General features: G+C 60.1%; 1 protein-coding gene across 1 annotated transcript; it reads right to left on the bottom strand.

Annotated features, from left to right (window-relative positions):
- Positions 1-585: 585 nt before the first annotated feature.
- NECAB3 (N-terminal EF-hand calcium binding protein 3) lies at positions 586-25599 on the bottom strand. The gene is made up of 13 exons (XM_083800983.1): positions 25351-25599; positions 22075-22099; positions 20911-21019; positions 11993-12018; positions 11550-11647; positions 5028-5164; positions 4728-4849; positions 4361-4440; positions 4100-4153; positions 3432-3544; positions 2145-2222; positions 1685-1776; positions 586-1029 (listed from the first exon to the last, which is right to left on the bottom strand). The coding sequence occupies exons 1-13, from the start codon at positions 25438-25440 to the stop codon at positions 1001-1003; spliced, it is 1053 nt and encodes a 350-aa protein (XP_083657109.1). The 5' UTR covers positions 25441-25599; the 3' UTR covers positions 586-1000.
- Between the last annotated feature and the right edge of the window lie 2025 nt (positions 25600-27624).

The following is a 27624-nucleotide window of genomic DNA, read 5'->3' as shown; positions in this document are numbered from 1 at the left end:
AAAGAGGGGGGCTGGGGAGCACGGGGGGCAGGTACCCGCGTGTAGCTGGGCAGGGTGGCACAAGTACAGCGCTGCGTGTCCGGCTTGGGCACCGCACAGGTCCGTGACAGCAATGCCCAGCCCCCTGTGCCCTCGGTGTCACTTGTTCCACACCACGCACGGCAGCTCACGTCCTCCTGGCTCTGCAAGGCGAGGACGGGGTGGGCTTTGTGCTGCTCCAGGCCGAGGGGCTCTCCTGGCTCCTTGCACGCCCCGAGCCGCCCTGCTGGGCATTCAGCTGAACAGCTACAGCCGCTGCGTGTCGGCACCTCCCGTGGTGCCAGTTCTGGGTTAGGGTCACTCAGCTGCGGGACGAAGGGGAGGCAGGCGGAGGGGAGGTGGCGGCCCCGCAGGCAGCACGCTGCAGCCCCGGCGCCACCCTCACCCGCTCCCATCACCCCGGTTGTGGGGTGCCTGGGGCACGGCCATGCCTTGGGGCACGCAGCCCTTGGGACGTGGGGTGGGAGCACGCACACAGGCTGCCCCAAACCCCAGCACCGGCTGTGCAGGCTGCGGCTGGCACTCCTGTCCAGAAACACACTCTGCTTGCCTTTGCTGAACCCTTTTTTTCTCTCCTATAAAACACTATTCACAGCACGAGCCAGCCCAGCTCCCTGGACAAAACCACTGCTCACCCAGGGGTGGCTCTGAGGGGTCAGGGACAGGGATGTGACAGCGGGGCAGAGCCACCCTTGCCGTGCCGTGTCCCCCAGCCCATCCCTGCACGCTGTCCTCGGCACCAGGAGGAAGAGGAATAAATAAATCACGCGAAACGAGCAAAAGGGTAAAACTGCCAGAGCTGAGGGGCGGGCAGCCCCCAGACTGCAGGAGGGGAGCACGCTGCACCGGACACAGGGCAGGGAGGCGGCGGTGACAAACGCTAGCGAAGGCGGTGGCTGTGCAGGGGGCTCTGCGTCCTTCTGCGTGCCAGCTGCGTCCTGGGAGCTGCTGTTCGCCGGGGTCAGTTGTTGTTCATGATCCACCAGGATGCTGGGGAGAGATACAGGGGAGGGGTGAGGGAGCAGCGGCAGGCAGGAGGGCAGCATAGGGGGAGCTTTGTGTAAGCTGTGGGTGATGGAGACCAGGGCTCTGCCCCGCTCAGCAAGAACTGATGCTTCTCTGTAGGCACTGGGCGCTGAAGCACCAGTACCACCTCCACAGGTGGTGACAGTAAACCCAACAGAGACCCCAAGCTGGAGCTCGATCTGCTCTTGTCTCTCTCTGCACTCCCCCCGTTCCTTACTTCTTGGTCAGATTTCTGCTGCTACCACAGGGAACACGCATCTTCCCGGACTGGGCCTCTCCCTTGCCTCTGCACCACTCAACCTTAAAAATGAAGCTGGGACACAGCCACTGTGAGCGGCCCAGGAGGGCCGGCGCTTCGCAGAGGGGTTTCAGGGATCTGGGGAAGAAAAATGAGGCGTGAAGCGTGCTCGAGCCAGGGCTCAGGCTGCTATCAGTGGGACTCAGCGTATCTGCCATCTGGGAAACGCTCCCAGCTGCTTGGCTATCCAGGCCAGAGAACATGCTAGAAAACACGATGTAAGTGACCCCCAAGCCGATTTTCTGCCCCGCAGTGAGACGGGGCACCTGCTCGCCCTCAGGGCAGCAGCGCAGCACGGCCGGCACCTCGCGCCCCGCTCACCTGGGAAGAGCATGGTGGTCAGCAGCTCCGGGGACTCCAGCAAGCTGATGATGGCGCGCTGGAAAGTCTTGCTGTAGCTGGACTGCAGGTGGCTGTAAGGCAGCGTGCAGCGTCAGGGCAGCACGGGGCGAGGAGGCCGCCCTGCTCCAGCCCCGGGGGCTGGGCTCGCTCGTGCCCCTCAGTTGTAGGAGAGGCTTTGTGCCCCGGCACAAGGCCGTCCGCTTCTGCCCCGCTCCCCACACCCCTGCCTGGGCTTTCATCCCCCTCCACTGCAAATGCCCCTGGGGCACCAGGACGAGCGTGCCAGGCAGGGCAGTGCAAGCAGCAGCACAGGCTGTGCACGAAGGGGGCGAGCGGGGTCCACTGCGGAGTCCCAAGGGAGCCCTTTCAGCCACCCCCCCAGCGCGTCTAAGAGCACCCCAACCCACCACCAGCACCACGCAAAAGGAAAGCCTCCAACCTCCTCCACGAAGTCACGTCCTGCCAGAATTCGTAGAGGATGAAGCAGGCCTCGTCCGTCAGCTTGCAGGCAGACACGCTGCGGGGACAGGAGCAACCCTGAGCTGGGGACGCCTGGGAGCGAGGGGCGCAGATCCGCACGCCAGCCCCACACCGGGATCCCGAGGGGCAGCAGCGACCTCTGGGCACAGCTGCAACTGCTGGCTGCTCCAGGGGACCCTTCCCCCAAATCGGCTCCTGCAGCCAGGAGCTTTACAGCTCTTAAACTGGGGGCTGCGTCCCCACACACGGGACCGCGGCGCCGCGCTGTGCCTCGCGGCTCCCTGGCGTGAAGCAGAGCCCAGTGCCCCCACGCCTCAGCCCCGCTCTGCCCACCCGGGGAGCCCGGCTGTCACACGGGCAGCTCTCACGACAGACGAGCCCGTCAGTTCCAAAGAAAAAATATCATTCTCTCTGCCACACGTCAAAACAAGGATCTTCCTTTTGTTTGTCCTGAAATTGCAATTTTGTATGGTTGGAGCTGCGGAGCTGAAAGATGACACTTTAAATGGGAACAGTACGAACATTTCCCTCCTTGAAGCCTCCCGTGGGAGAAGGAGAGAGCCTCTCCAAGCGCAGCTGCGCGATCTCCGGGGGCATCCGGCAGAGCTGCGCCACGACGCCGAACCTGGGGCTCCATCCTCAGCCCTGCCCCGGCTCCGGAGTGGTGCCGAGCCTCGGTCTCACGCTGGGGGGGCAGCTCTAGGTGGTCACGGATGCTCCCCGCCAGCATTGCACACGTTTTAAATAAGGCAATGCTGTGCCGTGAGCTCTCCCCTGACTTCTCCCCCTTCCTCTCGAGTCCTTCAGTGCTGGAGCAATGCTGCACCCCCTAGCACGTGCACACCGCCTCCGTTACTGTCGGTGTGAACCCCCCCCCTCCTTGCCCAGCCCACCCCTGTGCCGCTGTGATGGGGGGGGGATGAGGGGCGGCGGGGCTCATTCCCCAGGGAATTGGGCTGACACAGGGGAGAAGCGAAGCCAGGGGCCCCTCTCCCCTGGTCTGTCCTTATAACCCTGCCGTCCTGGGGAGCCCCCCCCGCGTAACGGCACCTCCCTGCAGCCCAGGAGTGCTGTGAGGCTGGGCGAGCCCCACGTGCAGGTGTCTGTGCTGCTTGGTGCCGCATCCCCACCCGAGCAGGGACACCCTGCTCGACAAAGAGCCCTTCTGCCCCTCGGGGTGCAGCGTTACAGGCCCCAGGGACGGGGCCCCCCGTTTCTGGGCAAGCCCTGCCCCTGCCCCACTTACTGCAGGCAGCTGCTCTGCCCGGCGGTGACCTCGGTGTAGGACCTGAACGCCTGGCGGAACTCCTCAACGCCGCTCTTCGCCACCGAGATCTGCCTCTTGGCCACCAGGATGTGCTGCGGGGGACAGGCGGTCAGGAGGGGGGCACCGCAGGCACAGTCGTCCCCTTGCCTGCCCTCCTCCCACCCTGCTGCAGCACTGGGCAGTGACAAGCACGGGGCGGGCGCCACCACGCCGGGGACAGAGCCAACATCATAAACTGTCCTCTTCCGAGCTGGGCACATCCCCGTTACAGCAGAGACTGCGCCCGCAAAGCCAGGGGTTCGTGCTCCACCTGGGGACAGGGCCCTGCTCTGGGACTGCCGCACGTCCCCGTGTCCCCTGCCAGCCCAGAGGGGCTCCTGGGGCCTTTCTGCTGCGGCTGAGCGCGGCCGGCAGGGGCTTGGAGAGAAGCCGGGAGGTCTGGGCACTCCCGAGCAGGGGGCTGCCTTCCTCGGACTGCTCGTGAACACCCACGGCCCCCGAAGAAGCCACGTGTGCCTCGGGCAAGGAGCCCACCCAGAGCAAAGGCAGCAGCTAACGCAGGCGGCGCGTCCCGGAGCAGAGAGGTGTGCAGGAGGCAATCCGCGTGCACACCAGTTACTGCACAGACAGGTGGGGCCAGGACTCACCTCATCTCTTCCTTTGCACGCTGCTTCCTCCTTCAGGGGCTCCAAGCGTGGGCTCTGCATTTCACAAAACCATCGTTACTGTAGGGATCTTGTAATAAAGCAACACGAGGGGCACCCACAGCCCAGCACAGCTCGGTGTGAGGTGGGCATGGCCCCAGAGACGTTCACACCAGGGCCGCTGCCCCAGGGAGGGGTCCTCGTGCTGACCTGAGGGGCATCGAGGCGGGGGGCAGCCCCCAGCCCCTCCCTGCCGCCACGCACCTTGCACTCCAGTTTCTCGATGAGCTGCTGGAGCCTGGCGATCTGGGCCACCCACTGGCTGTCAGCTTCGACACAAATGCCTGTGCAGGGGAAGGCAGAGGGCTTGCTGCAAACTCAGAAAACCGCAAAAGCTTCTAAACTCTGGAACCAAGAAACTTATTTTCTCCTGAAACTCCTCCCGCTGCCCAGGAGACGCAGGAAATCCTGCCACGGTCAGGGCTGTTGTTCCTGGGTACACCGGTCCTGACCCCGCTGCAGACAAGACCCCGCTGCCCCGTGTCGCTGCCCTCGCACCCAGCCTGGGCTGCAGCGGGGCAGGGGCAGACGCCCCGACCACACAGACCCGGGGATGGCCGGGCTGTGGTACCTGTGGTCAGCATCCCGGAGTAGGGGTCCGTCGGGGACAGACAGAGGTTCTTCTGCCCTCTGCGCCCACATCGCCTCCCCGACCTCAGGCCCACGGAGGTCTCCGACTTCTTTATGTCCTTCCTGAAGGAATGAAACACAACAGGGCAGCTGGAGCCACGCCTCAGCGGGGCCAGCTAAGGTTGCAAAGGGCAGATCCTGCTCCCTGCTGTCCCTCCCAGGGGTCCCGTGAGCCCTGCCCGCGCCGCGGCCCCGCGCCGGGTGCTGGAGGGGCAGCGCGTCCCACCGGGCGCCCCCTTACCTCTCCCGCCCCGCCTGCTCCTCCATGGTGTCCACGGCACACTCGAGCGAGCCCTGCAGGGACTGCAGCTGGTGCATGGTCTCCCGCAGCAGGAAGCGGGTCAGGAACTGCTCCGTCTTGGAGGAGGTCTCGTACCTCTGCGGGGAAGGGGGGAGGAAACGTCAGGTGCCTCCTGTGTGAGGGAGCCGAGACACACCTGGACGGGGCCGGCCCTTACACGGACACAAGTCCTCAGCTCCCGGCTGCAGCGGTGCCAGCAGGCAGGCGCAGGGAGGGCTCGAGGAAAGGCATGAGGGTTTGCCTCTCCTCCACCAGCCCCAGCGGGGTGGATGCCGACCGAATTTTTAGGTGTCGGATTTTCAGGTCCCAGCAGGGAAGGCAGGCTGCCACCCCGCTCTGCCTGACCCACAGCCCGGGGGGAAGCAGCGATGGACACGCACGAGCCCACGGGTTAAGGCTGCTTGCAGAAACAGCACCGGCTGCAGGGAGGGCTTTGGGGCGGGCCGAGCAGCCTCCTCTGCCCCCAGCTGTTCGGGTGCCGCTCAGGCGGCAGCAGGGCTCGCAGGAGCACGCAGGGCAGGGGCTTTGCAGCAGGGTGAGAAGATGCAGCGGGATCTGTCCTGAGAGGAGCGTGCAGGGCGGCACACGGCAGCTGGGGAGAACAAACGAGTTCCCTGCCTGCACGCAGCACCCAGCGCAGCAGGAGCCCCGAGGGGGCAGGAGGGACGAGCTGAGGTCTACACGGTGCTGTACGACAGCAACTTTACCCCAAGAAGTGGTTCCTGACCTTGACACCGCAGCAGCTTGGCACCGGGTACAGAGCGTGAGCTGATGAAAACCAGAAAACTGAACTCACTGCTGGTAATTTTGGTACAAAGGCGCTTTGGTGCTCTGGGGAGCTGGCAGATTTCACTGCACCGTCACAAAAGAGCTCACAGGTTTTCGCTGCAGCTTTAGCAAGGTGCCTCAGCTCAGCACACAGTTAGACAAGGAACAGGGGTGGCAAAGGGGAGCAGCTGGGAAGTGCTGCCAGCGGCCTGAGGCCAGCCCCCGTGCCCAGCATTTAAGACTCTCAAGGGATAGAGAAGCCACGGGGCATGGTGTGAGCATTCCCAGAGACACAGCTGGGCGGTAGGAGGCCACGGACAGAGTCTCCACCTGATGCAGGAGAGCTGGCTGGCCTGCAGGAACATCCAGCAGGAGGGGACAACCCCTTACCTCGAGGAGACCACCAGGCAGACCGGACCACAGCCACCCCCGGTGCCGCAGGAGTCGGGCTGCCACCCCTGCGCCAGGCACTGCGAGCTCCCTCTCCCCTCTCCAAAAGAGCCTCCACTGATGCGACCGCATTATTAAGGTCAAATACTTCCAATTCCTATTCCGTTTCTCTCCAACGGGCAGAAGAACCGAGGATCCCAAATTCCAGAAGTTCTGCGTAAAAGCACTTGGACTTAACTCTCAACGCCGGTGCCAAAACTGCGGTGCGAGGCCCAGGCCCCACCTGGGGACGCCCCACTCCTCGGGCTGGGGCTCAAAGCCAGTCTCTCTGGGGGAGAGGGGTGGCACGGAGCCGGCAGCCCCCGCCCCAGAGGACAGGCTCGACACCTACGTGGGAGAAATGAAGTCACTGCCTTAGTTACCCAAACGTGGCAGCCATCCAACCCGAAGCTGGAAACCGCTCCATTTGAAGGTGCATCCTCGCAGGGCTACAGCGTTCAGGAACGCCAGCTCCCGGCCTTGGAAGCGGAGAGGACGCTCGTCTGCAGAGCGCCGACAGCCACCGCTGCTCCCCATCCAGCCCCCCGCCCAGGCGAGCAGGCAGCTCTCACCGCAGCGCCTGTGCTGCGCATAGATTTCCATCCGTCTTTTTAAAATAAATCTCATTTTTCTGCCACAGTGAGAGGACGGCAGAGGAGCAGCTGACGCGACGTGGCCTTGGGAAGCAGAGCCCCAGCTCTGCCCCTCTGTGCCTCCTGCCGCTGAGCCCCCCCTGCTCCCCCCAGCATCCTCACCCTCGCTCTGCGCTGGGGGGCATCACTCATCCCTGGGCACAGTCCATTTTGTTTCCAGGATGGAATAGGTCTGAATTTGACCCCCCTGCCCCTCTCCCTGCAGGAAGAGCCCTTTGCAGGCGGCTGCTCCTACCCCAGCGTCTCCCCGCAGGCAGGGGCTGGCACACTGCCCGGGGTGCCTGCTCCCAAAGCGCACACACCAGCCTGAAGGAGACTTGTTCCTCATGCAGCTCTGCAAAAGAGAAACCTCTGCTGCCTGGCCTGGCTCGGGGGAAGCGATTCCCCCTGCCCGGAACGGCGCTGGGAAGCTGGCAACACCTCCAGGGCACTTCTGGGAGATCCCGCGCTGGGTGCCTAGCGCTCTGACAGGCCTGGGCTGCCCTTACAAGCTCGCCCCCAGCTGCACGCGAGCTCAGAGAGCTCAGGCTCCTGCCAGATGTTTCTGGAGGCTCCAGCCCACGCTGACCCCTGCAAGTTGGGTCCCACGGGGACGTGCCAGTGTTTCAGGCGGGCATTGCACCCGACGAGCCAGCCCCCTCCCGCGCCTTGCTCAGCCCAACACAGCACGCCCCAGGGAACGCACCAGAGAGAAGGTGCAGCATTTTTTGCTCACAGCAAAGGCTCCTGGAAAGCTGTAAATAACTCGGCAGACACAAGAGAAGTTTTTTGGTTGCAGAGTGGTATTTCTGCTCTGTTGACCCAACTGAAAATCCCAAAGCTGCCAAGAGCTGCTGCAGTTGTGCTTTGAGAGGTTTTATTAGTTTCCTATGATGATGTTCACAGAACGGAATAGGTGAACACACAATTCCTGCCAATGGAGACGTAAGAGCATCTGACTTGGAGAGGTATTTATAGCTTAGTGTGCAGCGATGGCAAGCTAGAGAATGAGAAGATTCTAGCACATGGGTTCCTGAGAGAAATATCAGGCTGCTGCCCGAGGTATTTCCATAGTCTGCTCCTTGCTCTGAAACTACTACACTGTAACCACAAAGTGTAGCCACAGAATAAGGTATATTTAGCATATTTAGCATAGCTATCAGCAGTTATATTTTAAAAATACATAAGGAAATGATGGAATTTGGCAAAAAAAAAAAAAGGCACTTCTTCTTGAAGAGGCATCTTCCTTTACCACATTTTCAGCGGTGACGAACGGGCACAAGCCACTGACAATTTGCTTTTGTTCTGCCAACTGTGGACTCACAAGAAGCGAGGTGCAGGTTTGCTGCCCACACAAACACTGCTTCCTACAGGAACTGCAGTCTCGGAGGCAGTGAGGATGAATGTGGCTTCCACTTCCCATGCTCCGCAGGCTGCTGGGGAGCGCTGCGACAAGGTGTGCTGCGAGCATGGGACCAAGCAGCCTGGCAGAGGGCAGCGAGCCCTCCCTGAGCAACGCCGCTGAGCCACGCCAGGTCTCCTGGCCCGCAGCGACAGCGGTGGCATGCAGAGAGGTGGGAATCCCGGACACTGAAAGGACTTCCAGTGGCACCGCTCCAAACCACGGCTCCCAGCACGGCCTCAGCGTTCTCCCCCTGAGCTCTGGTTTCCGTGTTTCCCTGCCTCACCCCGCTGCAGCACTGTCCTAGCGCTGTCTGAGCGCGCCAAGCCCAGCTCCCGTGAGGCATGCTTTCCTTCTGCTAACAAAGCATCTCATGCTCTGTTTGGTTTTCATCTTGTAAAGTGGGTTCGTATGTACATGAGACCTTCTACAGCTGCGGAATAAGTGCCCGGAGGGTGCAGGGGAGAGCAATCCTCGGGCAGCAGAAGTTCGGAGCTGCTGGAGACAGATGGTGCCCTAACCAAGAGACGCCACGGTTTAACTGGTGAGACCCGGGGCACATTCGAGATGCCCTTCTTCCTCTAGCTGGTACGGGTGTCACTGCCTCCTTGGGCATCACAGGAAGCTCTCTTAAATACAGCCTGGGGAAAACCAGACAGGGAATGAAAGTTATCTTCTCTTGATCCCGCAGCCCTGCTCTGTAAGCAGGGCTTTATGGAGAGGGCCACGCCAGTGGGCAGACCCCTTCCAGTCTGCGCAGCACGCAGTGCGGCTGTACCTCCAGCAGAACCCCCAGGGTGAGGTTTCATTCAGGTGGGCTGCTCCTCTGCCAAACCGGAGCTCTTGGTCCTCAGCCCCAGGGGCGTTAGGGACGTCTGAAGTAACAGAGATGGCAGGCAGACACGTAAGATGGGAAACCTCTGTCCTCTGCCCTCTCCTCTGGCTCTGAGAGGTGTGAGCTTTGGCTAAAACCTTCCCATCCAACCCTATAATCCCAGAATAGCACAAGACCAATCCCCACCTGGAAATACAAACATGGGTATGCATCCAGGTCACAGCAGGTAAGAAAGTAGCATTTTATCTCTGCCAGCCTCCAGCAGCGACAGATCTCCCACAGCTCCAGCACAAGCCACGGCTACAGAGCCATAGCATCGCCCTTCTCCTGCCTCCTCCCCGGTGCAGAGCCTGGCTGAGCGGGGAAGTGCAGGGAGCAGCGCCCCGGGAGGGTCAGCACCTGCCCCGGGGCACCCAGGAGCTTGGGGCTGAGCCACGGGTGAGAGCAGTGCTGCAAATGCCTGCCCGCCCTGTCCTCCTCTTCCTAGCTCTGGGCAGAGCCATCACAGGTGGAAAAACAAGCCCACATCAATCTGTTTCAGTAGGGGAAACCGGCTTCCCCTTTGCCAGGAGTCCCTGCCCAGCTCCATTTCCTAGCAGCTGCATCCAAGGTCTTGTAACTTAAACAACAAACCCAGCCCAGGTTGTTTTTTCTTTCCTCAAGCCCAAGGAAAGGGCCAGGACATAAAAATGAGAAGTTAATTTAAGAAAATGATTAGTTCAAGGTACGTGCTGAACACGGCTGCAGAGCGATGTGTAATTATAATGGAGCTCACTGGGATGTTTACACCAGGAACCACTAAATGAATGAATACATCATGCCAATACTGCGGAGCAGACAGTAATTGTGCTGTACTTTGGAGAAACGCATGAATATACAATGAATTCATTATTAAAATAAATATATAAGTAAGGCAGAAAAGAATTCAAATAAAGCACGGCTCCCTCCAGATGAATCATTCTCCCTCTGGACTCGCATTTAATAAACTTGTACAGGGAGACGCTGCTGAGGCTGGATACGGCCGGAGGGAGGTTCAGGGGGCAAGATCCCGGGTGACTTTACAGAGATGTAAACACCACTGAGGGCTGCTCGGCAGAGCCAGCAGCAGGACCGGCCCTCCTCTGCTTCTCTGCTCAGCAGGTAGCTGCCCGTTTTCCCTATTCACCTTCCTTGCGATGGTCGACTCAGCCTTGCCGTAACTCCCCCAGAAAAACACAGCTCATGGCAGGTACATGGAAAATTTTGGGCCAAACTTCCTCCCGTGAAGTTCAGGGCAACTCGAGCTGTGGGTGCTTCACTCACCCTGCCTGGAACTGAGGCGCTTCTTAACGAAGTCACGAAGAGCCAGCAGAGAGCTGCGGCCGCCCTGCTGGGCAGGGACACGCTGGCTCTGCCGCCCGCAGCAGCGCTGGGCCAGCACGGCGTGTCACCTGCTGCCCGCCAGAGCCTCACTAACGGCCTTTTGGCCCAGCGCGGCCCGAAGGGGGAACCTGCCAAAGCTGCAGGTGAGGCAGGGCTGGGGCTGCAACCTCCGTATCCCTCCTTCAGCTGCCTGCGGAGACGGGGGCACGTGGAGCGTTGCTCAGAGCCGCTGCTCCCTCTCCCACCTCTGCCAAGCAGAGAAGAGCAGCTCGGGCACACCCACCTCACGCTTCAGCCCCAAGAGCCCTGCTGCTCCAGGAGGAGCGATCAGCGCGAGGTCCCGCTCGTGGTCCTGCTCCCGCAGGCACGTGCCGTCCGTCCGCCTCACACTGAGCATCAGTCAGATGGAAGGGGAAGGAAGGGCCAGCCCTTCCCACGGTCGCAGAACAGAGCGAGACCCAGACACAAAGCTGAACCATTTCATACGCTCCAGATGCGAACAAGATGCTGGTACCCACGGGGGTCCCTTGCAGCATTTCCCACAGCTGTATGCCAGCTGCAGCGCTGGGTGCCACAGCCCCCGCCCTGCAGTGTGCAGGCAGGAAGGCTCGCAAGGCAGGACGCTGCTCGGCCTAATTAGCAGCCTCAGATCTGCCTCCCATCGGCGCGAGCTGCAGGAAGAGGGAAGGCATTTGCAGCAGGGACGGGCACAGCACGAAGCCGGCAGTCAGTGAATTTCACCATTTCTCCCCTTCTGACCGTTTGGCACTCTCCCAAAGCAGCCCTGTCCCTGCAGCGACTCCTGCCCCCGCGGGCACGCGCACAGGCTGCGATGAGCTCAAGCCGCCTGCAGCAGGACTGACCCGCGCGTAGCCCACCCATGTCACACCTCTTCGCAGCAGGCAGCCCGGCGCACCTGGGAGGCACCACGGTTGTGGCCCCTGAAGCCCAAGGATGGCACTAAACAAGGAGCTGAGCTCACCGCAGCTCTGTTACCCCCCACCTGCCCCCCCACCCTCCTGCCCCGTCCTTACCAGCTTGGTTTTGTCCATGGCTGCCAGGACAGCAGAGTTGAGCGTTTCCAGTGCAGACAGCACGTTCCTGTACTCTCCAAGATACGCTGAGAAATAATCTGAAGTGGGAGAGAAGAGCACAGTGAGCTCCCAGAGCAGCTCCTTCCCAGCCTCCCCTGTACCAGAGGCCCCCAGCACTGCTTGGGGCGTTCCCGTCCCTCTCCCAGGGGTCGCACCTCCTGCCTGGCAGCAGGCGGAGAGCCCTCTCCTCCTCCCGTGACAAAACCTCTCCTCCCTGGAGGAAAGCACAGACGCCCCGGGACACCCTCCCGGAGGGATTCACACGCAGGGTCAGCGCCCCTGAGCCACCCAGCCCTGCCCTGCCCTGCCCAGGTGGGCACAAACCCCGCCGCAGACCCGCAGGAGACAAAGCCCACCCCGAGCAGGAAGGTCGGCCGACTTACCACACAGCTTCTCCGTGTCCACGTTGCTGCAAGAAAAAAACACTCTAGTTAGATGGCGGGGCTGGTCTGGGGGAAAGAGTTGTGGTGAGCAGGGTCTCGAAGGCTTGCCTGGAGCCCCCCAGTGCATTTTTAAAAGCTGTATTAGAAAGATAAAAAGCCACACAAGTTCAGGAGCTGCGCTCAGCACCAGGAAGGGGCGTAGGGCATCACCTCTGCCTCAAGGGCTGAAGGAGGGCTGCTCCTTCCCCATCTCCCGTCCAGCAGCAGGAAGATGGAGCTGCAGCACGCTGAGAAAACGCCTGTGGGAGCAGGGTGGAGCGGGGAAGGGGGCTGGAGGAGGCAGGCACTGCCCCGCACCCCTGGGCTGGGGAACCAGCCCCATTTCTGGGTCCCGGACCTGATGAGACCCAGGAGCTGCTTCCGCAGCACCTCTTTTCCCCCCAGGTCACAAAGTGCTCAGCGAGGACATCCCCCTCACGTCTCAGCCCCGGCCTCTCCGCATGGCAGCAGGCCCTCTCCTGGCCTCTCTGCCCCACGTGCCCCTGGTGCAGCTGCTGCCAAGGGGCCCTGGAGCTGCCTTCAGCCCTCCGGGGGCAGGGGAAGTTTCACAGCTGCAAATAGTCCAAGGGAGGGGTTGTTCCTATGATGAAGTCTGTTCTGGGTTCAAAAAACCAGAGGGGCTTCACCCTCCTGTCCCTCTGAGGCAGCCAGAACCAAGGCTGGCATCCTGCAAGGCTTGGAGCTACACACTACCCGCAGACAGCAAGCGGATGGTAAAGAAAAAACCAAACACACATACCAAAAAGCTCGTCGGATCCCTGAGCCTCCTTGATGCCAGGTGCCAGACAAGGCAGGAATCCCATGGAAAAGCCAGCGTACGTCCAGGTAGGCAGGGAGGCCGCCCCGTTAGCGCAAACAGGGTCGTGGCAGAACAGCCCCAGCAGCCCCCAGCCTCGCCACCCCGCGCCTGCAGCTCTGCGAGGCCAGCCCTTGCCTCCCGACTGCAGAGCTAGCAAGCACTGCAGGCAAAGAGGGCTGAGCTCCTTCCTCTTGCTAATAAAGGCACAGCTGGGGTGGAGAGGGAGTAGGAAGCATCGAGAAATACCTACCGGCTGTCGGGAGAGGATTGTGGGCAGAACCAGAGGTTTGAGGCAGGGCTGCTTGCGATGCCTCGCATCACCTGCGCAGCCTCCAGGGAAAATGCCCCAGGACGGCATTCGCTCACATCAGCCTCCTCTCCAGAAATTCTGCTGTCTCAAAATCCCCTAAGTGTCTGCAGCTATTTCTATTTCTGATTGGGAAAGTGGAAGACAGCATGAAAGAGATTTTTAAACGTTTAAGCACACGCAGAGGAACTGGAGATGCCTGCAGCTTGCTGGGCTCCAAGCACAAGGACGCGGCACCACTGCTCGTGTGAGCGCTGCCACGGATGGTTTCTGGGTCCGCCTTCCTGCTGAGCTCCCACTCCGTGGTTTAACAACACGTAGTGCTTCAAATTAGGAAAACACGCAAATCCTGCTGGGCTAGGCCACGCACGAAGCCTCTCATTTTTGATCTGAGATCTCATATTTTAGCTTTCCCCACTCCTTACAGGGCTAACACCACCTCATCACCACTTCTACTGCAAGCAGAGCTGTCCGCTGGGACCAGCGACGCCTGCAGAGCTCAGCGGGCTGCACAGCGCCGCTGTCTCCCAGCCCGTCACAAAGCCTGCCCCATGCCTACGAGCAGGCTGCAGGCTCAGGTGCAGGGCAGCCGCTTGGCAAAGTCCCCACGTCCCTGGCTGCCCTGGGCTGGCACCCGAGCCCGAAGGACCCCAGAGCTTGCACAGCCCCCAGAGGCCAGGGTGGGCAGCGAAACGCTGGGACTGGCGGTGAGCGAGTGCCCCAGGGGAGGGAACTGAGTCGGGAGGATGCTCCCCACTTACAATTTGCTGGAGACCCCAAATTCGGGGTGCTGGGAGGGGAATTACCGGGTGGCATGAAACTGAAGTTAGTTGTGTTAAAGCAGGTTCACCTGAGAAGCAAACCCAAATCCCTTTCCACGTGAGGGGTCACCACAGCCCCCTGGCAGCGGGATGCAGCCCCCTGCACTGAGTTCATTGCATCAGGCCCCTGGTTAGGCAAGGGAGACAGTTTTAGGGTGTGATTTGGCTCCTCCACTTCAAACACCTGCTGTAGGAGCTGATTAAGGCGGGGATCTGGTGCACTGTCCTGGCACCGCAGACAGTTTTTGATGAGAATAAAAAATAGTATTTCCCTTGAGAAACTATCCTGATAATCAACGAAACCAACGCCCCTTCATCTGCCAATTCCACTCTGTCAAACTTTGCTGATCCCATCTCTAAGCAGCTCCATGCATCCAACCACAGCTCCGCAAGGATGACTGGGGTTTGAAGCATAAATTTAAATTGCAAAAACCCTCTTGCTCCTTCTTAATTTGTTCCACATAATCCTGAAAGCTGCCTGGAGCCTGCAGAGCCACTGAAGTGCCCTGCTGCTGCAGTGGCACAAGAGACTTGGCAGGCACCGCAGCCCCCGTGGCGTGGCTTTTATGAGACCCGTGCCCCAGAGGAATAACTGCAGCCGCTGGTCCCCGTCCAAGAAATAGGTGAAGTTCGCAAAAGCAGAGATGTCGACCCAAGTTAGCAAAATGCAGTCACATACCTAGCACATACATTACCCTGGCATCTGCATCTGTCCCCGGCAAGAACCTGGAGCTGGGAAAACTTTCAGCAGGAGTGAGAAGGGGCCGCCAGCTGAGACCACTGCCCAGACCCCAAACTGGGCTCTAGCAAGCAGGTGCCTGCGTGTCAGAAAGCTGCCGTCAGCACCCACTCTGCGGCTTGGAAGGAGAGGCCACAGATTGCTGGTACCTCTTTGTATCTTCTCTTTTTGCTACTTAAAGCGAACGGTAACTAATTAAAAACTAAAACATGGAACAAGCAAACTCCGAACCCATCACCAAGACCCTGTGGCAAACCCAGCCTCCTGCAGCAGCAGACCCGCTCCCTTCCCCAGCCAGCCTCTTCCCAGGTCCTGCACCCCCCCGCCCCTGCCTTACACAACTGCAGAATCACACCCGGCTCTTCCCACGTCGGCACCGACACATCAGCTCCCGGGGCACAACGTGGCTCCGTCAGGAGAACAGAGTGCAGCAAGAAACCATCGGTACCGACAGCATCGTTCTTGTGCTACCAGAAGCTCTCTCATACCTGAAAGCAGGAGAAGCTAACACAGAGATCCTGCGGGCCAAATCCTGACCCCTTTGCAGGGCTGCAAGGGTGCAAGAGGCTTCCCTCTGCCCCTCCCTCTGACATCCCCTCTGTCACTGCAGAGAGGCACCCTCTGTCTCCAAAGCACTTATCCTGAGACGCTCCACAGTTCCACATAGCTGTATTTTGACTGTGCTCAACCCTCTGATTAACTGTAATTAAGCTTGAACTGATGATGGAGGATCTTGTCATCATTATGTTGTTAGGATTTTGTCAGAATGCGCCTGGAATTTATGCAAGAAAACATCAATCAGCTTCAGCAAAGCAGATGGGATTATTTTTTATTTTTTTTATCATTTAACGTTCAGGTTGGAAACCTCTGCTGTGATCACAGGCCTGGTTCCCAAACCCTCACACCGCACTCTTAAGCGGGGCGGTTGCTCTCCAGAGCTGAAAGACCGGCTGATGCTGGGACACTGAGGATCTGACCAAAGACAGGAGGAAAGTTTACACAACCATTCTTCCACAGCACCAAAGGACTGAGGTTATTTCCTCCGAGATTGTTTTTTTGTCTGTTTGTTTTTAAAAGCATAAGGTCAGTGCATCTACCGAAATCCAAAATCTTTCACTCGTGGCTCAAGATCAGAGCCTCAGGCTCCCAGCGGTCTGTACCCAACCTCCTGTCGCTCCGATCTGACCGCTACCTCTCACCCGAAGGAGGAGTTTCCGAACCTCATTTTTCTAAACCTTCCCAACAGATGCAGGACAGAAAGGTCCACGGGGACTACGCGACGCCTCCCGGGGCAGACTGCAGCAGTTCACGGCCCGAGCAGCGAGCACCCAGCACGCACACCTCGGAGCTCAGTGCAGCCGCCTTCGGAGCTGGGTCTCTGCGACGCTGCCCCTCCAGCGCCTGGGAGAGGACAAAGGAGCCCGGGCTGGGGGCTGCCGCAGCGAGGCCCGGGGAGGCTGCGAGCAGCCCCCCGGCCCCAGCAGCAAGCCGCACGTTGGTTCTCCCAAGACCCTTCTGCAGCAGTGAAGCTTTTTCACCCCTTCTAAAAAGGTTTGTCTTTTCTCTCCCAGAAGTTCTGGTGGATGAAAATGCCTTTTCCCCGGGAGATGTAGCTCTCTGTTCTGCTCCAGTGCCAGATTCGGCACTGTGCTTTCTGACAAGCGAAACACAACCGCGAACCTAGCTGTTGGACCCAATTACAACGAGACGTTGCATTTGGTTTCAACGCGGAACATCATCTTTTAAATGTCAAAGAATTAAAATAAGGAGATATTTAAAGCCAAAACGGAATAATTTACGGAATAATTTTGAGAAATGTAGGAAAAAGAAGTGTCATGGGGAAATGCAAAAATCTTCAAACAAAATCAGTCAAACATTTTGGATTCAAAGATTTTACAGGGGACATTCTGACGAGCTTTACTGTTCCCACCACCCAAACCACCGAAGATATGCCGGGCTACACCTCAGGTTTTATTCCACCGGCTCAAAATAGAACCGAACCTTACGGAGGTGGCTAAACACAGGGGCTGCCAGCGCCCTGCCCCAGTGCCAGAACAAACAGGAGGTGGAGCACGACCTGACGGGAAGGACAGAGGAGAGGGAAGGAAAGCGTGGTGCTACGGCCTCTCTGGATATAGAACAAATAATGTATGAGACCTCTAAAATATTAATCTTCACAGATGTCAGCTTTGTGAGCCAGAGGAGCAGATGCAGTCTCGCAGTGATGAAAGAGAGTCAGGATGTGTCTGGGCAGCACTCCATTACTCAGACACGGATAACGTCTGGGTGTAAAAATCTCTGTTGCTGTGTCTCCTTCGGTCAGGCTGGCACCGACAAGAAAACAATCTTTTCAACCCAGACCTGCTGAACACAGCACCCTCACGGCCAAATCCAGCCACTGGATTAGTGCTGAAGCTTTCCCATCACCAGCAAAGCTCCGGGGCATGAAAGGAGAACACTGGGTGTGTTTGCAGGGCTGACCATGGTTGTGCTGAACTCACGTTTAAGCAGCACACCGGCAGCAGGTTGACCTAGAGCCTTCCGAAGGTCTCTTCCCACCACTGCTCTTTGAGCCTTTGATTTCAGACACAAGCAGACTGTGTTTGAATGTGCTCTCCTCAGTAATGAAACATTTTTTTCCTTCCATAAAGCCCAAAGCAATCACAGCATCTGCAGGGAGAAGGCTTCACTGACCACCTCGCAACGCCTCTCGTAACGACCTGCAGAATATCACCCACGGTTGGCAGACACCAGCATTAAAACACACCGAAGGAAGATCAGTTTATGCTACACAGCTCAACAGCGGAACTCACTTTCAGCCTGTGTGGTTGAAGCTGAAAGTCTAAATGGTTTCAGAACAAAATCAGACAGATTTGTGGAGCAGAGGACTACGGGAGCTGGCAGTCTTGTCAAGGAGGTTCCAAACCAGTGACCACTGGAAGCTGTAAGGGTGAAGGTGCTTCTAGATGGTCTTGTTAAGCACCTTCTGCGGACACTGGTGGCAGAAAGATACTGGGAGAGAAGAGCCCTGGCCCAGTACTGCTTGGCTCTCCTGGAGTCCTTTCCCAAGCTCACAGCCCCTGCACAAGCAGTGGTGTGGACAACCACCACACCGGGGGCTCTACAGTACCTCAACCGACTCAAGGGCAGGGCAAACCTGACGTGAGGGACAGGATCCCCTGCTTCTGTCCTCCCCACTGAGCCAGCAGCAGCCAGCAGCGCAGGCAGGCACGGTGCTGGCTCAGGTGCCCAGCAACACCATTCACTCCAGGGGAAACCTCACCACCTCCTTGGGACAGCAAATTGTTCGGAGAGGCGAGGAACAGAGCGTGAGTGTAAAGAAACGTGGCCCACAGAACCACGGTCTTGGGTATCTCTTGGTGTCCTTAAGCAGTAACTCTAGGACCCAGTGGCAAGTTTCACCCAGTTCTCCAAAATACCGAGTCCCTGCAAGCACAGAGCAAGCAGGCAGCCCTGGAGGAAGGTTCCCCAGCAGCTCTGCCGAGCAGACAGCCGGGGTACGAGCACAGCCCTTAGGAGCCAAGAGTCTGCACGAAGGGGAAGCTCTCCCTAAACACCCCGAACACGGATGACAGAAAGCCCAGCTCCAGATGCAGAGCCACAGGAAGCTTTCGTTGGCCCAGCACACCGAACGCTGCCCGATTTCTGTCGCCCGTGCTGTGCAGTGGACAAGTGGCTCTGCACACAGCCCGGTGTGTGCTTTTTGGTCCTGTCTTTATACAAACACAGAGCACAACCCGTTACATCCCTGAACTGAAGTCTTTGGCAAGCTCAGTGACACCTAACGCATCCCGAGGCTGCCCGGAGCCAAGCCTGCTTGCCTGCCCCGGGCAGGGTTTCTGTGCCACGTGTGTGACAGCGAATGCCCCGGGTCAGCACAAGGCCAAACCCCGCCTGGAGCAGCACCAAGCGAAAGCCGACGCCGACTCCTGGCGGGCCATGCTGTGTGCCACGCCAGCCAGTGGAGGTGGCCCAGGGGAGACACGGCACCCCAGAGCAAGCGGCAGCCTCTGGGCAGTATCTCCCTGGGGACAAGCCTGTCCTGAAGTCCCTGAGCCCGGCAGGCACGCAGCTCCAGGTCAGGATGACAGCACTCTGAGAAACACGTCTGCAGGGGACAAGACGCCTCTCACCAGGTAGTAAGAGAACCAGGCTCCTGCTCCGGGACATGCCACCCCCTCCTCCTCCACCAGCTGGGGGTCAGGTTGGAGTGATCGTGCACAGCTCCCGGCAGCCACAACCCCAAATCCATCCCTCTCTCACCTGCTCACACCATTCCCTACGTGCGTGTGGGTCACGTACCGGCCTGGGACAGAAACAGGGAGCGTCCCTGAAACGGCCTCGTGGCTGGGCCTTCCAGTGTGCTCTCGCAGAAACAAGGGCATCCTCGTGGGGCTGGGGGCCTCCTACGCGTCCCTGAAGTTACAGAACACACAGATTTGGAAACCAGCTCCGTCTGCGAGGTCCCTTCTGTTCTTCACAACAAAAAGGGATCAAAACCACAGTGGTCATGCCCCGATAATAGATGTCACCAGCTCAACGCTGCCACGTTGTCATGGCTACCGCGCCGTCATTACGGGCGACGACTCGCAGGGAGCACCGCCGCAGCCGGGGCCACGCGCGGCGCTGGGAGAGGGCGTGCTGCTGGGGGGCACGGGGGCACAGGGCCTGCGGGGCAGCTCGGGGCTGGCCTGGCCCCTGCCGCCGCGCACCCCGGCCAGCCGGGAGGGTGTCTCGGCGCCCTGCCCAACCCCAGGCAGAAGGGCTGAGGTTGGGCAGAGCTGCCGCGGGCTGCGGTGTCGCTAGCGAGGCTCCGTGGTGCCACCCGCGTGCCTTCTGGCAGCCCCGTTCTGTCGCTCAGGACGGGCGGAGGAACCGGACGGTGAACCAGGAGATGTTTGGCACTCCGGTAAAGCCCCTGCTCTGCACAGTCTGCTTTCCAGTGGTATCGCCTTGGTGACGACTCCAAAGTCACCCCAAACTGCAGCTCGACGGAAAGAGCGCTCGCGCAGAGAGGCGACGGCTCTCCGCTAAACCCCTGGGATCCCCAGGATGAGGAGGTGTTGGCAGGTCACCTCCTGCTGCCTGCGTCCAGCGAGCCCAACCGACTGCACGCCCAGCAGCAAGCAGCCGCCAGAGGAAGATACCCCGTCACAAATGGCGCAGGATCTCCTCAGGGGACACCCGGACGGAGTCAGCCCCCCCAGTGCACCCAGCTCAGGGCGGATGACTCGGGGACGCGCAGCCACGGACTGCTCAGGATTTGCTGCCAGCGGCACCAAGCTCCCGCAGGCTGTCCCCCGGAACGCCTCCCCTGCAGGCAAACCGCTCCGTACTGCCCCAAGGGCACCCGACACACGCAGCAGCTCCCTGGGGCGCCAGGGATGGGCACGAGCCAGAGCTGAGCCTGAGACCCAAGGGAACTGCAGACGCTTCCTCCTACAGCAGCACCCGTCAGCTTTAACAGCCAGCTCCCAGACACACAATCAACCAAAGGCCGGCTTCTCCCAGCGCCAAAACACACTCGCTTTCAGCAGCAGGCAGGGCAGAGGGTCCCCAGCGAGGCCATGCTGATCTCTGAAAGACTGGGACAAAACCAGCCAAGCCCAGCAGATTTCTCTAGAAGGCCCACCAGATTTCTCTGGGCAGCCCCAATCTACAGCAACCGAGAGCTAAGCGCAATTATTTTCTGTTTTTAAAGAAGCTGGCCTAAATTCACAGTTACACTGACACTCCTAAGGCCCATTTCTGGTGGAAAGAAGTTCTTACATAAGTGAAAACGAGTTCCCTGTGTCAGCAATCGCCAAGATAGCTGTCTGCTCATCGTCCTCACACCACCACATGCTCCTCCTGCAGATACACAACCTGCTCTGTAGAGCCGTGTATTTCTGGAATACATTTTTCAAACCAACATAATGTGATTTTAAATGGATGCTTGCTTTTACAGCGCTAAAGTAAATCTGATAACGCCTGTTCTCAAAATGTCTGGCTTCTCTCATCAGCAATACTTGTACCCGGTGTTTAATGGGTTTTAACATCTGCGTGTTACAAGAGGTAGGTTTATCTCACCCTGACTATTTATTGCACCCGCCTCCAAACGTCCTCCATCTACAGTCAAGCAGTTTTATATCCTCCTTCATCTCCTCTCCTCTGCGCCACCATGCTACTTACTCTGAATGACGCCTGTCAATGCCACTGAACAACTCCCACAGCTCCTCCGAGCTCAGGATCCCATCAGCGAAATAGTTCTTGAACTCCTCAAATGACAGTTTCCCATCATCTGCATTTAAACAAAAGGGAAGAGTAATTATATATCTGCAGAAAGAAGCGTGCAAGCCCCAGCAACCCTCCCAGCAGCCTCTTTACCAGCAGCGTGGGATGGTTGGGCGTGTTGTGCATAATAATTAGAGCAGAGATCTCATTGAAAGCATGTCCCACCAGCCAGAGCATCCCCACCAAACACCTAGGAAGGCTGGCAAGCAGCGCTAGTGCTGCCGGGCGGGCATTTCAGCCACTCCAACCCTTCCAAAAGACCCCTTAGTAGCATTTTCAGAAACGCATTCAGACGCTCTGTACTTCAATGACTTTCCAGGCAGGCTTTCCATTTAGCTCTCCCCAGCACGGAGCTATTATACACAGTACAGCGAGGATGGTATCAGGTCTTTAAGGGAAAGAAAATCTCTCGGTTGACTCATGAGCTTCCCCTTTCCTGTGTGTGGAGAACTTCAGCTCCCAAGCTGCATTTTGATCTGCAATAAAAGTGGCTCCTGGCATCTGCAATCTGCCAGGAAAGAGAAGAGCCCAGGTGGGAGGAAGGCTCAGAGAAATGACTTGTGACGTCGGACTTATTGGTTTCCAGGTGCCGAATATAATCCCGGCCTACAGAGCCGAACCTCAGACACCAGGGACTCCGGCAGGACCCAGGAACAGGGCCACCCAAACAGGGGGCAGAGACTGAGCCAGTCCTGCAAGGGGTGGAGAAAAAGCCTGACGGAGCCTGGCCAGCCGTGCTGCACAGCCTGCTCTGCCCTCCCTCCCGCTGCTCGTCCCCACTGAGCAGCCAGCAGCGCAGGCGATGAGACCTCGGCTGGGCAAACACCAGCACCAGGAGGCTCTGCCCGCAGTGACACGCAGGCGGTGAGGCTGGGGAGCCTCCTCCCAGCCCCTGGCCGGCGTCTTCACCATCAGGCAACGCAGAAAGGCGTTTGTCTTCCAGGCAGGGAGCTGCCTGCCCTCGTCCTTTGCTCTTGCAGCGAGCCTCTCGGCGGGGAAGGGCCGCCGCTTCGCCCGGAGCCAGGCTGCGAGGGGGAGGCGGCGGCAGAACAAAGCACTCACCGTTCTTGTCGGCTCGCCGGAAAATCTGAAAGGGAAAACACGACAGGGTTGAGAGAGGGGCAGGAAGAGCGGTGCGGCTCAACAGCTGCCAGCCCGCCCCAGCCACCGCGGGGAGACCTCCGGGCCCCGCGGGAGCCGCGCAGGAGCCCACGTTACCGGGGCTGGGAAGGACAGCGCTGCACACGCCGGTCTGTGGGAAACTTCCCTTTGCAAATGTGGGAAATTTCCCTTTGCAAATGATGAAAACCATCCCTCCCCTCCGCCGCACAAAGCTCCCGGCACACCCGCTGCTGCCTGCACTTGCACAGAGCATCTTTTAGAGAACGGAGGGGGACAAAGTAGAAAGGGCATCACTGCAGCTTTGCTACAGACTAGTGATGGAAGGTGTTTAATTTTTCAGATCCTTTAAATGAAAGAACATTGAGTAAAAAACACTCCGTAACGGAAACGCTTTGAGCGTCACCGCTGACACTTCAGCCCTCTGCACTGACGGGCAGCTCTTGTCCCGAGCGGCGTAACCACCCCCCGCAACCCTCCTGCCTGGGACACCTGGACATGTGAACCCCCTCCAGCGCAATTAATCATTCATTCATTCATCTGTAACGAATTCTGCCCCAGGACACAGTTTGAGAGCCGCTCCAGTGACACGTCCCGACCCAACGCTCCTGCCTGTGGCCCAGGAGAAAGCTGGGGCTTCTCGTTCCTTCCTCTCTCCCCGCTCACCAACAGCTATCTGCAGGTCTCGGCTGATCCCAGGGAGGAACAGCACGGTTTCTGCAGCCTGGGAACATCTCGCAGACAGCACAGTACAGGCTTTGGCTAGCACATCCTAACAGAGCTGACAACAGCAAGTTGTGTAACAACTTTCTTTTTAACCATCTCTTTCAGGTCTGAAGAAAGATCAGGAATTAAAAAAAAAAAAAAAAGGCAGGAAAGGGGGAAGGCAGACTGTGCTATGTTCTTTTCTGAGCAGCTGCAAAGTAGAAGCCGCTGATAAAACCAGCCCAGCCCAGCTCTGCTCCTGGCTACAGGAGGCCCCATCCCTGCTGAGCTGCCCCTGCGCCCCCTGCTCCCCGCTGATGCTTTTGCTGCACTGTTTGAGGGGGCAGCCCGCGGTCAGCCCTGCGTGCACGGCCACTGAGGTGCTCGTGATAGCAGCTCAGAGGCAAAGACAGCTGAAACCAGAACCTTGCTCCCAAAGATGCTGCTCCCTTGCGACCGGGCAGAGGCTTTTCCAATGCTGGTCCCAGCAGGGAACTCTCTGGTCCGTCCCCGTGGCCAAAAGCAGAGGCAGGGATGCCTCGGAGGATGCTCATCTGAGCAAAGCGAGCTCCCCTGGAGGCGCTGCCCTGAGCTGCCCAGCGTTAGGTAACGTACCTGCGGGGTGCTGGCCCCCAGCGGGGCCAGGCTGCCTTCCTGCGTGAAAAGAGAGCAGGGAGCTCTGTGGACGCCCATCAGGGCTCCCACGCCGCACTCCGGAGCTTCCTCGCCAGAACGAAGTACAGAAACCTGCAGTTCCCACACGCTGGGGATTTCTCCGGGTTTTAAAGCAAAGGTTTCTCCAGGCTAAAGGGTCTGCTTGTGCATCTGCTCCCACTGGGGCGCTCGGGGCTGCACCTCCTACGGTCACTGTGCTCAGCTAGCTCATCCACCTGCACCCCCAGACGCCGCAGTGGCACCCAGGCACTACCAAATGCGACTCAAGGGAGGCCAAACGCCCCCTGCTCCCAGGATGGCCTGAGCCAGCACAGTCTGCCTGCGGGCTAGAAGGGAAGGCACAATTCTGGGGGGACGCCATGGGGCTGGGAAGGCTGTGGGTCGCTAACCTGGGGTGGTTTTGTCCCGGGTTCGGTGTAAATCTCAGCAAAGACAGCTGAGCTCAACCACACATGGGAACCTCTGCCCCAGCAGCATGTTAGAAAAGCCCTGCCAATGCACGCACGAGAGCTGCGTCGAGTTCAGCTCAGCAGGGAAGCAGAGCCACAAGAGCCCTGCGAGAGGCGGCAACGCCTGCCCCGTGTCCCCTGAGGCCGGGTGATGCTGGGGACGGTGAGGGGGACTCAGCCTAGGAGTGGGAACAGGTCTGTGTCAGCTGCCAGGGAGCCCTGCCTCAACCCTCACCTGCATTCAGGACAGCTGGCAGCTCCGGAAACGCAGGAACGCTGCTGCGAGCCTGAGAGAGAGACGTCCCTGACCCTACATCCCTGTCCCTTCGTCCCTGTGCCCAAGCAGCCGCACCCCACTCAGAGCCTGTGACAGCAGACAGGCTGAGAACGACGGAGGAAGCACCGAACCAACATTTACGAAGCCCCCCAGCCCTGGGAAGGAAGGATATCACAGGGCTTATCCCTGCACGCAGGACTGGAGGCAACCCCAGCTCCCGGACACTCAGCCAGGGCCGGGCTGGCTGCGGGGAGGGGACAGCCGCCCCGGGGGCACGGCTGGCTGCCCAGGCAGCTTTGCTCAGTCTCTGGTTATGCAGGGAGGAAAACAAGCAAGCCCTGAGGTCCGGTCTGGGGGCCAAACGTCCCAGAGGCTTCAGATGTCTGCAGAGAAAGAACTGCAACGGCAGCGCTGCGGCTCACACAGCGCCCACACCGAAGCATCGCAGGCAGAGCCCTCCTCCTCCTCACCTCCCCAGGATGTAAGCAGTTCCCAGCAGTGGCGAATGCCGGAGTGCTGACCAGGAGAGGTGACCTGGCTCATTAGAGCTGGCCTGGCACAACCTGACACGTCCAGGCAGGGAGAGCCTGCTTTTCTCCCTCTCATCTGGCCCCCTCTGTCCCTCCCCGCCTCCTCTATCACCTTTTCCTCTGAATCTTCATCACAGCAGAAGCACCCAGGCTGCCCAGGAGCTCTCTCCGCCACGTGCACCAGAGGGGAACCCCCTGGTGCTGCTTTCAGCCCCCTGCTCTGCTGCCTGCCCTGCCCGCAGCCCAGTCCCTGCTGGGTGCCACCAGGTCCCGGCGGTGCCCGGAGAGCCGCGGACCCCCCAGCACCACCTCCACGGCTTTGGGGGAGGGCAGAAGAAGCAGGTTCACATTTCTGGGGGCTCTTGGAGGTGCCGGTAGCGGAGGCCGTGCCCATAGCGGGGGCTGCGAGCCGCCCGCCGGCATTGCCCGGGGCCCTGCGAGCCCCCCCCCCGGGTGCCGCAGGGCCACATCCAGCCTGCGGAACGCGGCGCTGCCCCCCCCCGGAGCCCCAGCACGCAGAGAGGGGCGGCTGCTGCCCCCCCCCGGGGGCGGCCCCCTGGCCCGAGCGGGCCCCGTTACTCACGTCGTGGAAGATGGGGAGCGGCTCCCCGCGCGGCGCGGCGCCGGGCTTGGCCGGCAGCAGGCACATCGCCAGCAGCTGGGCGCACGCCATCGCGGGCGGGCGGCGGCGGTGCGGGGCCGTGCGGGGCCGCCGTGAGGTACGGCCGTGACGGGGGGAGGGGGGGGGAACCGCGAGGGGCCGCGGGAGCCTCGCGCTGCCCCTGAGCGGCTCCGCAGCCGCCCGGCAACTTTGCGTCCCGGGCCCGCCCCCGCGGCGCTCCGGTTGGCCCAGCCCGGTGATTGGCAGCGCGGGGCCCCGCTCGTCATTGGCGGAGAGGGGCGGGGCGGGGCGGCGCAGGGAGGGCCGCGGTGGTCGCCGCGGTGTCGGCGGCAGGCGGGGGGGGCCCCGCTGGGGTCCTGCGTGGGGCGGCGCGGCTCCAGTCGGCCCAGTGTGATCCCAGTCAGCCTCAGTGTGGTGCCAATGCAGCCCCAGTGCGGTCCCAGTCAGCCCAGTGCAGCCCCAGCGTGGTGCCAGTCACCCCGGTGTGGTGCCAATGCAGCTACAGTGCGTCCCCAGTGTGGTCCCAGTCAGCCCCAGTGTGATCCCAGTCAGCCCGGAATGACCCCAGCGTGATCCCAGTCAGCCCAGCGTGACCCCAATGTGGTCCCAGTCAGCTCCAGTGCAATCCCAGTTAACCCAGTATGATCCCAGTCAGCCCAGCAAGACCCCAGCGTGTTTCCAGTCAGCCCAGTGTGGTCCTAGCTGGACCCAGTTGCCCCCCAGTGGTGCCAAGGGCCCCTTGGTGTCCACGGCTGGCCCAGGTGACCCCTGCAGCCGCCCTTCTTCCCACTCCTCCCCAATCCCACATCCCAGGATTTTATTTACAAAACGGGGCTTTGTCTGGATGCAGAACCACAGCCCGGCAGGCTCCATCTGCACAGCTCCTCCCTTCACGAGGCTCTCTGGAGCCCCGCCAGTTTCGCTAAGCTTGGCTTCTCGTAACCCGGCTTTCAGAACCGAGGTGCTTCCCAGCCCAACGTGACGGAGCCACAGCACGTGGAGCTGGCTGGCTCCCCCCTTCCCCAGGGGGAAACGGCTGCGAGCAGAGCACGAGGCCAGCACAAGGATGCCTCACGGAGAGTTTTAGTCTCACGGCTTCTCTGGGTGCATGCAAGGGAAGAGGATTCCGCCCAGCTCTCCTTCCCAAAATGCCTCCTTTCCAAAACAAGCCATGGCTGAACATCCAAAAGCCTCCAGGAGGGAAGGAGGACACGGCCTCGGTGCTGGCCCTGCAGCGGCAGCGCCGCCCAAGCACAGTGGGGCACAGGCACACGGCCGGGCACGAACCGACGAAGCACCCACGTGCCGGTGTCTCGTGAATAAATGGTGCTGTTTCACCTCCCTGCTTTGCTTGTTTTCCAAAGAAACGCAAGTGCTTTTTGGAAGGTGGAGTACGGAACGCAAAGCGAGGCAGAGAGCCCTGCTCCGTGGCTGCCCCACCTGCAGGGGGACGTCGGGCTCCAAGCGGGGCTGGGAGTCGGGCTCCAAATGGGGCTGGGAGCCGGGCTCCCTCCCACCGTGCCCAACTCCCCGCTCCAGGTGGCACAGCCACGCTCGCCCAGTCCCCCGTGCGTGCTTGTCAGAAACGAGAACTCCTACACGGGCGATCAGCTCTTTCTGCAGCAAGCCGAAATAGAAGCAGGGAAGCCCTTCAGCTGCACCGTGACTCATCCCTGGGACACAGCAGCTATTTCTGTAGTGCTCTGCCCGCCGTGGGGCAGCCAACGCATCGCTCCGCACATGGGCTGCGTGGCGCAGGGGGGACATGCCCTGTCCCCGCCAGGGCCCACGGCGCTTTTGTAGGGACTGCTGGTCCCTGAGCGCTGCTGGTGGCGGTGGTGCAGGGCGGTTCACCTTCGCCCAGGGGAAGTGGAAAAGCTGTGCTGCTGCTGCGGGTCAGCTTGTTCCAGGGGAAAAGCAGCGCTGCCCCACACTGCGGACATCAGGAAGGCGGGCAGGAGTCCTGCCTAGATTAACGCAAATGAAAACAGGGAGGTGAAAAATGGGAAGGGATAAATGACTGCTCGACACGCGCCACGTGTCCACCCAGTCCAGGCTTGGCAGCCAGGCTCTCCCAGCTGGGGTTTGTTTGTCAGGAAACAACCCCGAGCACTCACAAAGAAGGAAATTCCTATCGGCACGACCTGCCACCTTCCCACCGCCTCGGCCCGGCCCAGACCCAACAGCCGGAGCGGCTTGTCCCAGGGCAAGAGGCAGGAAAGGAGGTGAGCGGGG

The sequence above is a fragment of the Anser anser genome, assembly GCF_964211835.1.
Source record: "Anser anser genome assembly, chromosome: 16".
In the NCBI taxonomy this organism is placed as follows: domain Eukaryota; kingdom Metazoa; phylum Chordata; class Aves; order Anseriformes; family Anatidae; genus Anser; species Anser anser.
The sequence above is the reverse complement of the archived record's forward strand: the minus strand, read 5'-3'. Positions and strand labels throughout refer to the sequence as shown.

Coding starts and splice junctions, on each gene's coding strand:
- NECAB3 (XM_083800983.1), bottom strand. CDS start 25,440: ATGGCGTGCGCCCAGCTGCTGGCGATGTGCCTGCTGCCGGCCAAGCCC. Junction 5,165..11,549: donor CCATGGACAAAACCAAGCTG/GTAAGGACGGGG, acceptor CCTTCCCCGCAG/AGGTACGAGACCTCCTCCAA. Junction 3,545..4,099: donor CGTGCAAAGGAAGAGATGAG/GTGAGTCCTGGC, acceptor TGTCCCCCGCAG/CACATCCTGGTGGCCAAGAG.